This window comes from Chaetodon auriga, chromosome 23 (assembly GCF_051107435.1).
Source record: "Chaetodon auriga isolate fChaAug3 chromosome 23, fChaAug3.hap1, whole genome shotgun sequence".
NCBI classification, from domain to species: domain Eukaryota; kingdom Metazoa; phylum Chordata; class Actinopteri; order Chaetodontiformes; family Chaetodontidae; genus Chaetodon; species Chaetodon auriga.
The window spans coordinates 7,484,233-7,499,623 of NC_135096.1; the positions used below are offsets into that span (position 1 = coordinate 7,484,233).

The 15,391-nt window shown below is 45.1% G+C and overlaps 1 protein-coding gene across 1 annotated transcript in view; it reads right to left on the reverse strand.

The window, feature by feature from the left end:
• LOC143315914 (nck-associated protein 5-like) overlaps positions 1 to 9,297 on the reverse strand; it is a 128,825-nt gene extending 119,528 nt beyond the window's left edge. Inside the window, exons 1-2 of the mRNA XM_076723474.1 lie at positions 9,167 to 9,297; positions 715 to 817 (exon numbers count right to left, since the gene is read on the reverse strand). Coding sequence (XP_076579589.1) covers positions 715 to 817; positions 9,167 to 9,297 — 234 coding nt within the window. The remainder of the gene's footprint in view (positions 1 to 714; positions 818 to 9,166) is intronic.
• Between the last annotated feature and the right edge of the window lie 6,094 nt (positions 9,298 to 15,391).

The following is a 15,391-nucleotide window of genomic DNA, read 5'->3' on the forward strand; positions in this document are numbered from 1 at the left end:
ATTTTCCCTTTGATGGAATACTCTCTTCTAATTAGTCACACTGAGAGACTTCAGCATTTCCGACAAAATGCTATTTTAAGACTCTCGTTTCATTATTTCCCGTGCAGTGACTGCACTGCATGCACTGAGGGGGAATTAACCTTCTTCGCTCTCATGCAGACACAACACGGCAGCCGCTATATGGCTGCACTTGACATTCCAAAGAGGCACTTGTGAGAAGATTCACCTTCGGTTAACCCTGAGCCAAAACAAGTTTCCACTCCTGTGATTCGCAAGAACAGCCTGGCATAAAGATAAGGCTGTCAGTCAACCGGGGGAGGCTGTTTTTCCTCCCTGCCGCCTGACACGTGGATGTGTGTGGGTGTGTGTGTGTGTGTGTGTGTTCAGTTTTTGTCTTGATGAATCTCAGGGCATTTTTGTAGAGCACAAAAGCAATGCATCAACACAGAGGTTTTTGACAACAGACAACATGATTAACGAAAACAACGAATCCCATTAATTATCAGTTTATCTCAGAGATCTGGCTGCTCCAGCGTCCACAGCGGGAGCCAAAGTTCCAGGAAACTTCAAGAATTGATTGCCAAACATTTCCTTTTGGGGATGAAAGTCCATACTGCAGCAATAGATCATCAAGACAAAATAAGGACATCCCAGAATGTCTGTTTCCTGACAAAGTGACCAGTCTAACAGGCCGTGCGTTGAGGATTGACTTACCGGTAGGCTGCTGTCAAGAGACAATCTCTTTAAGTGCTCTCTCCTCTCCAGGTGTCTGTTCATGGTCCCTCTGCCCTGCAGTGATTTGCACACCTGGGAAGCCCTGGGGGGAAGGGAAAAGGGGGAGGAGTGGAGGACAGAGGGAGAGGGAGAAAGTCAACAAAGAATATCTCACGTCCGGTAGTTCACGTTTCCGCTGTTACAAGGGCTTTCACCTTTTACACGGGAGCAGAGTCCAAATCAGCTACAGCAGCTGTCCCCGTCTTGTGCCGCCACGTTCCGTCACCCATTTCTTTCAGTTTCTATTGCAATGCCTCGTCCTGAAATTCATGCCAGCGCAAAAGCGGAAGTGTGTGGCCCTCTCCTTAGGCCTGACAGGACTCTGGGATCACAAAGCTCCAGCTGGATCTTACTGCCGGCTCTCAGCGTCACCCAGGCATCCCACCCCGCGACCCAACCCCAAGCTTCAGCCCTGTTGTTTTTCTAGGCCTCTCCAAACAGAGCTGGGAACCAGTCCGACCTGGCCTGACTGAGGCCGCAGCAGAAGATAAACACTTCACTTCACGCATACTACTCCTTTACAAAGAGCCCGGGCTTTAGGCTCACTGTTGTGGTGCACAGAGTAAGCATAGCACTTCCTCATTGGTGAACACAGGGTCAAAGGTCAGTCGATGGACACCTCAAGGTCAGAGACCCCGTCTGTGCAACACAACGTGTCATGCCATGTGCATGCATGCGTGGAGAAATCCTAGATGCGTCCTACGTAACCAGAGATAACACCTACAAACCCATGTTTCACATGAGTCAGGCAAATTATTTCAAACATTATAAAAGCTCCTGCTCAGATTCCCTAAAAGCAGCCAATAAACCTTTAAAGAGAAGAAATCCTGCAGAGACCAGCTTTCTCCAAACCCTTCAAAGCAGGTGTTTTGTTTGAATGTATAATATATAATAATTTGAGACAGCCAGTTGTCACCTGGTGCATGTAAATTCACTTTAAAAACAGCGCGGAAGTAGCGGAAATGTCCCTCATTATTCTGAATTTACTTCACGTATAGGTAAGATTTTAGTTAAAAAGAGTGTTGTGTTAAACAGGTTAGCATGCTAAGATTACACTATGGTAACAAACAAGCAGTGTGAAAATGGCGTGTATGACATTTGAGCCATGCCAAACCACTTAGAATCGCCTCATGACACCTTCGTCAGGAGATCTGCTGGTGCGATTACATGCCTGCAAAGTGCCACTCAGCTCCGAATCAGGCTGAATTGTTGTTTGCCCCACTTTTTCAGGTCAGTTATGTTTACGTGCCTCACAAACCTACTTATGCAACCACACTTCCCAAGCAGCATCCCAGAGCCCCCTCCTTTGCATCTGCTGCAGGCCGTATCTGTTACACCCTGTCTGAAGGTTCAGCAGCGTGACTGCACTCGTCAAACATCCCCACACATCAACATGACACGTTCCATCCACTGCCAATGTGCTAAGTCCAAACTTATTGACATGAAGCCGCAGACTTCACATTGCGCGCCGGATCAGCCGCTACGTTTTCATCCAGAACTGATGTTGTATTTCTTAACGTGACACTGTCTCCTTCTGCCCCACTTCTGAATACCCTTGGGTTATCTAGTGCATAAAGAAGCTGCCTAATCAGTGAGCAGGATGTGAAACGCGCTGCCGTTAATGACACAGAAACATTAGACTCCTGCCTGTCTCTCAGTCTGGCTTTGTAATGACTAATTGTGCAAGTGCATTGGATCAAACGAAATACTCTGGTCTATCTTTAGCTTACATTTCATTTTGGTCCCTTTCCGCTGGAGATTAGGAGAGGAAGTAAAGCCCATGGCTTCCCTTGGATACAGAGATAGGGGGAGTTTATAGGAAATTGAGAGTAAATGATTAAAATGGATTATAGCACTGTGCCTGATTGCCCAGACCAGACGTAGAAAACACTGACACCATCTTCCTTAGGGTATAGAAAGTGTCAGGGATGAGGTAGTGGGTGGATCGGAAGTGATAAAGATTGAGCAAACACATTAAAAACCAGATATCAGGGGCGTTCAGATAAAGGCAGGCGATAAAACGCAAGAAAACTCCTACCTCTTCTGATGGTTAAACAAAGCAAAGTCTTCTTGCTGTCAGCTGCCCTTAAGCTCCAAAAGGCTGACTTGAGTTTGAGATAAAAAAAAAAAAAAAGAAATTAAGATGCAATAATTGCAAGCAAAGATGCTGATTTCATTTTAAAAAAAAAAGTTATTCACAATCTGCTTCACTTCCCCCGTTAATGATAAGACACATGGTGAACTTTTGCACATCGTGGATGCTGCATTTTAATTTGTTGCGATTTTGCACGGCTGCTAGCTGCCAGGTCTGTCTCATAAAAGAGATTTTTGATCTCAATGGGAATATAAGGATGAAATAAGAAAGATTAAAAATAATTTAAGCCACATTCCAAATCTACTCTGTGCTACGGCCTTCAACACCCAGCCAGTCGGAGCCAGAGACAAGTTGCCTGTCATCAGTCAGTGCATTCAGCTGAGATGGTTAAAGACCCAGTAAAAAGCCAGTAAATTCTCAATTGTCTGGTAGCGTTGGAGCAAAATAAAGCAAAAAAAATCAGCTTATATACTTATATGAGGCTGGAAAAGCATCCTTTTCTCTGCACTGTGGGCACTTTGTACACCACTGTGCATCATTTTTTTCAATAAAAGTGTTTTGAAGAGGGAAAGAAAGCTCTCAGAACAAACAATCATATACTTATAAAGAGGATGATGACATATTTTTCCTGCTTTAACTGTGGCTTGCTAAGAAGCACTAATTAAGTAGCACTAGCAGGAATAAAATAGTCTGTAAGGGCATGCTGTCATTGCTTGGGTTTGTCGGGACTGCGCGTGTTGATGCCGCAGCATTTTTCTGCCAATTTCAATTTGAGGTTATATTGGAACTTGAGACATTTATTCTGGGCCATCCAATATGTTTCACAGAGCTGGTGATCAACATCTCATCCGCTAAGTATTCGCTGGGCAGCACCAGCGCTCAGAGAAGCGTGGAAGCCTGACTGGCTGTCGAAAGCCGATGTCTGTAAAAAAAAAAAGGAGCGCCGCGGCCAATTTTCCTCCGCCGACAAACTTGTTGACTGTCCGCACATCGTTTGTGCTTCTTGGTTGCTTGACTTTAAAGGAAATGAAACACTTAGCGACTGTTGGCCATGACAAAATGCTATTTTAAATATGCAGCGGTTGAGGAAGATCTGGTTTGGGGACTCAGAGATTAAAGTTAAGCAACGCAGTGCTCGTAAAAGATGTGACTTGCTCTTGTGTTTAGCTTAACCCACACTTCATGTGAACAGGAAGAGCGTTCTTTTTAAAGAGCTGACAAATTTAAATGCTCCTTTGTCGACGTTTATGACAAACTAAGCACCTCTCTGCAACTGCAACCCATTCAGGCCTGTCCTCCCTCCCTACAGATTCCCTGTGATTTACACCAAAAGCAATTACGGATATGTTAAACTGGTTCGGTGTTGACCTGCGCAGAGTGACACGCGTCGACGCCTATAGTCCACACGGCCCCCAGCCGCCCATCCAGCCAGTCGGCAAGCCAGCCAGTGGGGTGGAAAGGATATAATCAAAGGAGGCCAGGAGGACGCTGACATCTGGGAGTCTTTGTGCTGTAGGCCTAATTAGATGCCAGGGTGAAGGGAGGAGGCGCTGTGGGATAGTGTGTGTCTGTGTGTGTGTGTACAACCCGAATGGTGAGGTTGTTTGAGGTGGGTGTGTGGTTGGAGGGGGGGTTCTCTTTTTTAACATCTGCTCCAGGAACAAGGGAGGACCCAGCTGAGGTCGCAGAGCCCCAGACAGCTCCAAACTACGACGGGGATAATGTGAGGGGATAACAGCTTAATGATAACACTTAAACCCATTGAGAGATCGCTGCGCTGAAAACAGACTGTGAGCCTTGTGGATAAACGGTGATAATAAGGCCAGGTTGTCCATGAATATGGATTGTCATGGCACAGATTTGATACTGTTCCTTTGTAAACTGAGGGGAATTAGGCAGCTGTGCACTTATTTCAATCACCGGCCTTTTACTGGCACTTTTATCTTAATTTTCTTTTGTAAGACTGCAGCCGGAATAACCCCATGCATACAGTAAAGGTCTGCTGAAGAAACACTGTTGCTCCACCCTCTGGCTTTTGACTTGGAAGTGTTACAGAGACCACACTCTGCTGCGACTGACAATACTGCCCTTTGTACCCAATACAGTCAGGCATTCACCCACACATATTCCCATTTCACACTGTGTAAAGAGTCACCGCAAGTGAGAAATCTTTGTCATGGTTCGTTCAAACACAGATATCAAGTGGGTGAAGTGTGCGGCTTGAACTTTGCCCTTTTTTTTTCTCCTCGTGAAACAAAACCTTTCAGCGAAGAATAATTGCGGTGGAATTTGCGATAAAAGAATGCCCTGCGTTTGCTTTTTCATTGCCAATTGATTGGGTCATGGGTTATACGTTAAACTCCACGGTAGGTGACGGAGAAAAGAGATTTAAGCAAATATTTAAATGGCCATCTGGAGGGGAAAGAATGAAGGAGTGAGAGCCGAGGACTTGAAGGGGATTCCAGACGTGCATTTTGCATGAGTTTCCAATTAGCGCTCACATCTATTACAAACCTTTTGAAAACACAGAGGTCTCAGAAACAAAAGCCTCTTGGCCAAATAGCGACTCGGACCTCTATGATCAATACCCCGCCGCCCCAAAAAAAGAGCAATGCCAGGAAGTGGCAGGGCCTGAAAATGAATGGAGGAGGGGGGGGGGGGGATTGGACATTGATTGGTGCACCCCCTTTGCCCCAGGAACCAATTCATTTTGTCTCCATGCCCCGCGCCTGGCTTGCATGAGGGGGAGACTGAAACGGGGTCAGCGCAGAGGCATCCCCCACGGTACAAAGCCCAGTTCTCTCTTTATTTTTCTTCTGAATGATGTCCGGGGAGAAGAATGAATGACCGGGAAGATTATACGTTTGAGTCTCGCTTTTAATTCGCCTGCTACACGGGGGGAAGTGGGAGGAGACGTCGGGGGTGCTATTACTTTCCATTCATTGAGGAGAAAATTGAAGCATGCAAGTGTCTGATGTGGGGTTTAATGGGCAGAGAGAGAGGTCCATCTGTATTCTTGCAGCACAGATGGTCTATGCTGATCGGATGTTTTGAGTCCCTCTGCTGGACAGCCTGTCCGGTCTTGCCTCTGCATGTGTCCCGGTACAGTTGGCACGACCAACTGTAGCCTGGCACAGCCTGACAGAAAGTGTCTGAGAGCCTCGAACAATAAGCCACATTTTACGCTGGTGTTGTTTTATGCCGTCAGCAGCTGAATGTCTTTCCCTGAATTTTCCCAGCGTGCACTGCCGCCGTCGTGTTTCAAGCGTGCAGGCAATCACAACAAGTTCATATTTTAAGTATTTATCACAGGAGGGTGAAAACGACAGGCTTATCGGCGAGGCTAATAGGTCAATTTAACAGTCCCTCGAAAATGAATGTTGACGCTGCAAGCGAGGGAGGATCCACATCAACACGATGCTCGCATTAATCAAGGCGAGGCAGAACATGTGCACATCCTTATCGCTTTCACAATCTCCCTGCAATGGTTTGTCTTTCGGGTGCTTCAAACAGATCATGAGAAGGAAGTACACGTTATTGTTCACAGGTATAAATAGAGGCATACCTGAGTGTGGGTACACCAGCTATTTTCTCATGTCTTTAGTTTCCAATGCCATCGCGGTTATAAAAACCCAAGGACGGTCTATACATTGCTGAATAAACAACCTCTGTCCTTCCAACACAATGAGAATGAGCAGAGTTGTTGAGGGTGGCTTTGACATGTGTGCAGACAAACAGGGACAGGGCTCCAACTGATGATTGCAGCCATTCGTTTACCTGTTTTTCCATTAATCGATTGGTCCTAACTCCCAAATTAACATCTTGAAAATGCCTGTTATTGTCCAACACTCAAAGATATTCAATTACCCACAAAGCAAAACAGTGAAAAGCAGCAAATGTTTGAATTTTAGAAGGCGAAACTGGTAAATGTTGACAACTTTGCTGAATAAATGGCTGTCGTTTCCTGGCTGCTGGCTTGTTGTTGCAACAACGGCCACCCCCACGCTTGTGCCAAATGCTTCAAGGCAAAGACAACGTGACTCGAGTAAAGTTTGCTCCTGTATGTTTGATTCGTCTGCAACAAATGGAGCTCCTCATTATGTTTTTGCAGTCGCAAAGCTGCGAGACATGCTGCAGGACGGTGAGGCGTTTGTAAATCATTCGGTGCACCGTAAGTAGACAGACATGTGACAGCTAGTTATGCATTTTTAATCGTCTGTGCTTATATTTGCACTCATCACCAGATGCTCCAGTTCTGTCTTCTTAAGTGTTCTTCACATAGAGATTTTATTTCTTTCTCTTTTTTTGTGATACTTTTGACAAAATTTGCATGGGGCCGTCTCAGTCGCGCTGTCTCTATGAAGAGTACATTATCAATATTTGACTTAGCCTGCTTGTTCAATAAAGCTTGTCAAACATGGGTGATGCGCCATCCAGCCGGCCCTCAGAGGCCCAGCTGGGAACCGACTGAAAAGACTGGTTCTCAGACGTTCCACTATGCAAACAACTAAATTGCTTCTGAACCAAAATCATGTCAGACAAGATAAAGAGACACAATCTGCTTACAAGAAAATGTGTTTCTCAGACACTTTTCATGATAAAGATTCTGCCAGAACTTGCCTGAGCGGCTTTAAATCTTGTTTAGTCAGCAGTACTTAGCAGGCAATTTAATGTGGGGGTTTAAAAAGGGTGGGAGGGGTTGGAGGTCTAGTGAGGGGAAAAAAAAAAAAAAGAAAAACAATGAACACAATGTCGTCATCCTGTTCATGAGGGGAGTCCCTGCAATTCCCTGTGCTTATCCCACCAGATGCGTGGGATGCTTTAATACACATCCTGGAAAAAAAAAAAAAAAAAATCATCTGAGCTTCCTGTCGAGGGACCCTCGGCTGCAACCCGGCGTGCTTCAGCCGACAGTGTGACTCTCTGCTGAACTCTCTCATGATAGCGCTTCAGGTAGAAAAAAGCCAGAAAAAATATACTCCAAAGGCCCAGGGGTGATGCAGCAGGCCAAGAGAGGGCAGAGGAATTTTTCCGACCGTTATCAAAATACACAACGGTGCCCCCCCCCCCCCCCCAAACTTTGGTATGTAAGCATCATGTGGTGGGCAGCTCACTAAAAAACTGAACACACTCGTCTCATCAGCAGGCTGCTGACAGCTTGAGAAACAGCAGCGTGTTTGTCATGCTGAATGTTTTCTCTCTCAGAAAAGCTCCGGAGATATCGGCTTCCAGTTAATCGTTAACAGCGTTTTAAAACCCGAGCGAAAACACGTCGCCTTTTATCATTTCATCCCTTAAAAGTCAACAGTTGTGGGTGTTTTTGCCAGTTGAGGTCCTGCATTTTAGCATTTGAGGAGTCGAATCCACAAATCGTGCTCTACAGCATCTTTAATTAATCAAGCGAACATGTTAATTAAAGCCACTTAATTAGCATTAAGTGGCATTGACATGTTAGTGAGCTATGTAATAATTTAGTTACTGTTTAAACTGTGTTTTCAGTTTTTTTATCTTTCAATTGTGATTTACAGCAACTAGCACATAAACTTAGCGGCTACGTCTCATAGCACGTCGAGGGATATCTAGGATAGCTGGCTAACATTACTTTAGCTCATCCCAGCGTTATTCTGTCATCTCAAAGTGAATTAAAGCTTGCTAATTGTCTTTAAGTGGTTTAAGCAGATAATTAGGGAAGTTGGCTAATGATTTAGCTACTTTTTTCATCTTCAGCATCATTTTGTCATTTTGAAGTTCGGCTTTGCCACAACTTCAAAGCCAATTAGCGATGCAGGTACATGTGTTTACAAAACAGGGTAATGTTCGCAAACACTGCTTGAACAGTGTCTTTTTTGTCATGCTTCAGACCTTCCAAACGGAAAGCTCGCATTCCTGTTCTTTATGTAAAACAATTACCTCTGTGTTTGGTGTGCAAATAACATTAAACATAAAGCCCAAAAGACAAAAACCAGGGCTAAAGCTAGGCTAGTCAGCTAAAATATACAAAGTCTAAGTAATAACATCCATGTTAGTGTTACTCAGCAGGGAAACAGTCAATATTTGCTGCTTTATTTGTTAAAAAAAAAGGCCTGTATTTGTCAAAAACTTAACACAAACTAAACAAACTGCAACTGTCAATTTGTTGTCATAACATTTCTCAACACTGCTTGCCACACTGCGCCTTAATTGCCTCCCTTCCCGTCATGCTGTGCAACCATATTTGCTCCCTTGTTCATGACTGAAGGTGAAGCGGTTCAGCCTCCTATAATTTAAGAAGACAAACACGCAGGAGTCCACACTTACTCTGTGCCGGCCGGATCCTCTCCACTCAACAGGTCTGCAGCCAGCTCTGCAGTTCCCAGACTCTCAGAGGTGTTTTGCTTAGGAAGACAACCTGATGATGTGGAATTTCCTTTGATGGCAGCTGAAAACATGCTGTCATAAATTCCCCCCTGCGAGTGTTGCAGGGGGAAGCCGCGCACAAACACACACTCTTAAAAACACTATCTGTGGTGCCAGTGCTGGAAGTCTGCAGCAACACCCAGTAAGACTTGTAAATAGAAGGGAGGGAGGTGGTGGGGGGAGTTAGGGAGGCGGGGTGGGGCGGGAGGATAAGGAGAGTGAGGAGAAGTTCCACATTACATCACCGGCAGCTGTTGACAGGCCTGTGTTTATTAACTCACTGCCGGGGCTGGAAGAGTCACACCACATGCCTCTCGCCTTCACTCCACCAACGTTGACAAGACAAGACAATGCTCACTAAAACACTTCAACGACAGACATGCGGCTATGTGCAAGAAGCTCGCAGACACGTGGCTGCGCGCAAGAAACAAAAACACTTCTATGCTATGAGTCTCTTAACTTTCAGTCCACGTTTCTTTCCCAGGATTCAGCTTTTGCTGTTTTTTCTCTGTTTGGTCTGATGGTGTTACCTCTCATCTGTTTACACTGGCTATGAGACTTGCTGACTAGACCAGAAGAGTTGTTTTCCTGACTCAGATAGCACTAACTGTAATGGCATTACTGTGAAGCGAGAGCTGCTGCTGATGCATTCCTCAAGTGTCTCGGCTTGGCAGAGTCCCCAAGCTCTTAGCTCAGCCTGTATTTCTCTCCCTCCCCTTCTCTGTCTCCCTTTCCTTTCTTGCCTTCTCATTTAAATGGAGGCACATGACTCGCAGCTTTACTGCCAAGACGACCTCTTTATGCCGGCCGGGAGCCACCAGCGCTCTGCTTTTCACTGGCCTCCTTGCAGCACTCCTGCATTCTTCGCTGCCACCCATCCTCGCAGCCTCAAAGATGTCAACTCAACCCCGTCCCAGATGTCATATTTCGTTTATTTTTCATTTTTGCATCCTTTTTATACAATGCATCAAACTTTTAAAGTGCATTTACATAAACAAACTTTCAATTTCATGTTTCTAGCCTGCTGCTGGGGTGCCAGCGCCCTGCAGCTAGAGCATCGGCCGCCCACTGTTTGTCATCCCTAACCACTGTGAACAAATGCACTGCTTCAGCCTCATCTCTGGTGCATTCCTTGCGGTCTCAGTGCAATAATTTCTCCCATAATTCCATTCTGTTGTCACATTCTTCTCCTCTAAACTCACTGCATTGCTCGCTCACAGAGGCAGAATGAGACTCAGTGGGCTGATGTTATAAATCGCTCTGAAAAAAAAAAAAAAATCACTTTAAAACAATATCTGAGCTGTTTAGAAAGGCCACACCAAACAAGAGAAGGCAATCCCAAGTCGTCCCTTCATCACAGACATTCAATTAAACCTAAATGTCAGGCGCCAATCAGATAAAAAGCATCATTGTATTATGCTGATTGCCATCAAATGTTATGAAGGGGAAGGGTAACATTATGAGGAGATCGTTTTCAGTTAGCATTTGATGCTGGAAACGTTTGATTGGAAGCTTGTGATGTGTTCTTTTCATCAAATAGGAAAGAGGAAATGTCCTCAATGACTGCTTTTCCAGGATTTAATTTTTAAAAATGACTTTTTGATCATGCAGAAACTTTCAATTTCCACAGTAAATATGTGCACACTCATCTTATTAAAACCAAATTGTTTAAATCCCCCTGTCCTTCATAAATCATATCCTGTCTTCTATATCTCCCTCCTCCACTCGCTCTGATATGCTCTTATCTTGAAGTGAGGAAAGAAAAACACTTACACTCTCCTTAGGTCTTATTTTTTATTTTTATTGTCAAGGAGCTTAACTCATCATTTTGGCCGCAAGAAACCAGTCCGGGCAGGTTTTGGGGCATATATCTGGTCAGTGTTAATGTACATTTGCAGAAAATAGGAGCTATCGGCAGCTGCATTCCAGAAAACCAGGCTTCATTTTGGTCAACATGCGTTGATGTGCACATGTGTTAGTGCCCTGAGAGTGCAGCGGGGAGGTAATGATCCTCAAACATACCTCTTGACCTGCAGCACATCCGGATCCATTCCAGGCATGAGGTCCCAGTCTTTCATGTCACAGGTCAGAGCCCTGCAGGAGCTCTGAGGAAACGATTGGTGTGGAGCACCGGAGAGAGGAAAGCCATATATATTCTGCAGCACCTCAGAGAGGATGCCAGGAGACCGGTCAAAGCATTTCGCGTGCATGCAACGACTTGAGGAGTCCCAGTTCCTTACAGTGCAAACATGCTTTGCAGAAGAAACTGTCCTTCGAGGACAAAGTTCACACATTTCTTACAAATTGCATTTTGCACATGGTCATTGTTTCTTTATTTTCACATTGCAACTGTAAGGAAACTGGCCTCTGCATACTTGAAAATAGACCCGTAGATAATGGGCTGTGGGCTGGGCTATCTTTGCAGTTCGAATTGCAAAAGAGTGAAGGGAGACGACCATTTCAAATGCAGTTTGAATGGTAAAGATCCGATCAGCCACTGTGGAGATATCGCTGGTTCAAATCAAGAAAACTGTTGTTTTGAGAGCATCAGTTTCAAGGGTGGTTTCAACATACGAACCCAGTAAAATGCACGTTTGACCAAGGGGGAAAAAAAAGTGCTGAGAACATAAAACGCTTTGAGAAGTCTCCTTAATGTGTCATATTAAGAGGACATTAAGCTGTGGAGCAAAGGACCCTGGAAGCACAGATCCCAGAGGAGCCACACATATGCAAACCCAGCCACACATCCTCAGGCTTCAAAATGTTTAAGCTGATTTTGTCTTGGTTTCGACACAGTAACAATGTTGAAATGCATGCATCAATAGATAAATACAATTCAATATCACCCCATCTTCTTCCAGACACGTAAGGCTGCTTTCTCATTCAACCACAAGGTCTCCCTTTGGATCGCTCGCTGCAATTGTGGTTAAGACCAAAGCAGCCATAAAGCAGTCAAATCTGCGGCGTGCTGCAATGCTTACAGCTCCTTTGGTGTACCTGTTTAAAGAAAATCCATCCGGCATGTATCGTCTCCGATGAGTCGGACATTTTGAACGAGGCGACCACAAACATCTGTAATGGACACACCAGACGATCCCAAAGGTCTAGACGCGGTGCATCGCTGTCAAGACAGAACATAGATAGAAATTTATGGAGAAAACAAATCTGACTTTCACTTTTGACATGAAAGCCTTTAAAAGTCTGCAGGTATTTCAGGTAGGATGCGGCTCAAACGAATAATAATGTGGCCCAGGGCTAATTTACATACCCAAAATGGTGGAAAACATATATCAAACTTGGAAAATCATCATTCTTGCAGAGGCGGCTGGTTCGGATGTCCCACGTGAATATTTCAGGGGAGCAGGAAGTGGCTTTGTGCATGGCCCACGCTACACCGACATGTTGGAATGCCACATCAATGTTATTTGCAGCTGCACTGGGAACCCGGCGATGTCCCCTTTCACATCACGCAGCCCCAGAAAGCGTTCTCATGCGCATGTAAGCGTGGACTCCAGAGAGACGAGCGCAGTGCATGCGGTAAAGATTTCATTTTCCACAAATCAGAGAGAATTGTGGAGCTGGTGCTGATGTTGGCTTCTTTGAGACCACGGGAGATTGAGGTAGAAAGATTTATATGAACCAAGATGTAATGCAGAATAGGGAAAAGGGAGGAGACATTACCCAGCTTTGACTTTGTCAGCCCTTTGTCTACAAAGAGATATATCGTAGCGATAAACTGTGGTTACTCTCCTGATGCTGTTTTCTAGATTTACATAATGGCTGATAGTATTTTATATTTAATCAAAGTGCTTTTTTAAGCAAGGCTGGGCAGCCTGCCAAGTCTTTACTGTACAAATTGACTTCATTTCATTGAATTATGGTCAGTGATTTCCTGACGTCGACCGCGTTCCATTTGTCTCGTCTGCGTCCATTCCCCCAGCTGTTTCGCAGAATCGATGGCTGTCCTGGGGACACGAGGAATGGACCGCATCTTCTGGCTGTCTCATGCAATCTTTTTCCACTCTCCCTGAGGTAAGAGGATGGGAGAGTCAAACAAACGGGCCTTGTGTTTCCCTCCTGTGTTTGTATGCAGTGCCACAGCCAGGCATCCTGCCAAGTTCTCCTCCCCTTCCCCCCCCCCAGGTTGCAAAAGCAAAAGACAAACCCGAGACACCCACTGCCACCGCTGCCTTCACCTCCACCCCTTGCACCCTCCTGTTTCTCTTATTCTCTCATTAGAGCGCTGGCAAACACAAAAGGAGGCACGGAGGCAGAATCTGGGTGCGCATCCCCGTGAACTTACCCTGATTAGGCCGAGGCGGCGATGAACACAACCGGAGCAGAGGTGAAGGAAGACAAGACTCTGCCCTCTGCCACCAAGCCAGCGCCAGCTGGGACGAGGAGTGGCATCCTCCGCTTTCCCTCTTTTGATTTTCTCTCCATCGCTTATGTTTTCAATGAGAGCATTGTATGAGCTGGAGGAAGGATATGAGGTCCCATTTGGCTGTCATTGACATGTAAAAAGAGTGTGGCGGTGACAGCTGACGAGATCAGCGGCCTGTAATTAGCTGAGGATGTAGGATAGACTCTCACGCACCCTTGTCAAGCACACGCACATCCAAAAAAATGACAGTCAGCATATAAAGATATAAAAGGTAGATATAGTATAAACACTAAGACTTGAGGTATCAGTTAGCCTACGTGTGAGGTTTCACACTGACGCAAGGCTCCTCTGGGTGCCGTAAATCTAAAGGCGTGAAGCATGTGGTCGGGCCCAGGGTGGCCCACATATTTAAAAAATGAATTAAACGGATTGCTCAGGGGAGAAGTTTGGATGCACAACTGAGACATTCATCCATGGGAGACACAGGTGTGATAAGCCGACTATGAATAATTGTTCAGTCTCATCACACCTCATAAATCACGTCTGCACTATATGTGGAATGTGCTGAGGAGTGTCTGAATATGTTTTTTGGGTCTACCATACAGAAAACATACAATAAAGATTAAATCCATGCTAATACACGAAAGCAGGTTTTATTAGTATGACACATTTCCAAGCAGATTTTTAGCTTTTGCGAAGCCTCGCTCGACTTACTTACTGTTCTTTCCACTCTTGCCCTGCACATATGGAGTTTACAGTGATAACGGTGGCAGATTTATCATCAAAATGTGCAGTAATTTCTGAAACACGAGGTCTTCGATCCCTCGCAGAAGTAAGCAAAAGCAGGCTTCTATCTTCCAGCAGACGACCATAGATTTTGTCTGCTTAAATGATGACTCTGAAAGTGTAGCTTGCAAATGTAAGATTGTGCTAATGCTTAAACCATGGTGATAGATGGTGTAGTGGACAGAGCATCCAGGTCTGAAAAAAGCCAGTGCAGATGAGCCTTTAGTGTGCATTCTTTGTAATGGCCAGCAGGGGGCTGCAAAAAGAAGCCAGACTGGATCTAAACGTATGAGAACATGACCCTCCTTCTCATGTGATCTATTACCTCAATAAGCATTTTCCAAATGAGTTTATGGCCTCAGTTGCTAGTTTCAAGTCTTCTTCAATACACCATGATGTTCATTTTGTAAAATTGCCTGTCCTCGGGTTCTCCAAGCAGGACAGGACAGAGGTGCAGCGATGCCTGTCCTCCCCGGCTCCAGCCTCTCATCCAAATATGGTCGCTTCTGGCTCCAAAAAGCCAAGATGGCAACTGCCGCAATGCCAAACTGGTGGCTTCAAAATGGTACACCACAAACCAACGGGTGATGTCACATGGTTTTACACTTGGCTTCAACTCCTTGAGTCAGCTGAGAAGTCTGTCTCCAGCTGACGTTTCATTGTGACACATTTTAAAAGAAGAACGGTGGCTGCAGACGTGATTTCATGCTAAAAGAGGTTGAAGCTACACGTCTCAGAAATAACACGAGCATGTTATGGACATAGGGGGGCGAGATTATTTATGTATTTCATTTCATAGCAAGCCAGGCAGCTGATTTTAATTTTATACTTTAGCCACTTGGGGGCAGCAGAAACAAGCTGTAAACATTGGCACATTGAAAAGTTGACACGGCAAATTTCTTATCAAATAGTTGCCTGTTTCCAAATCCAGCAACAACAAAGCAACATTAGCATTC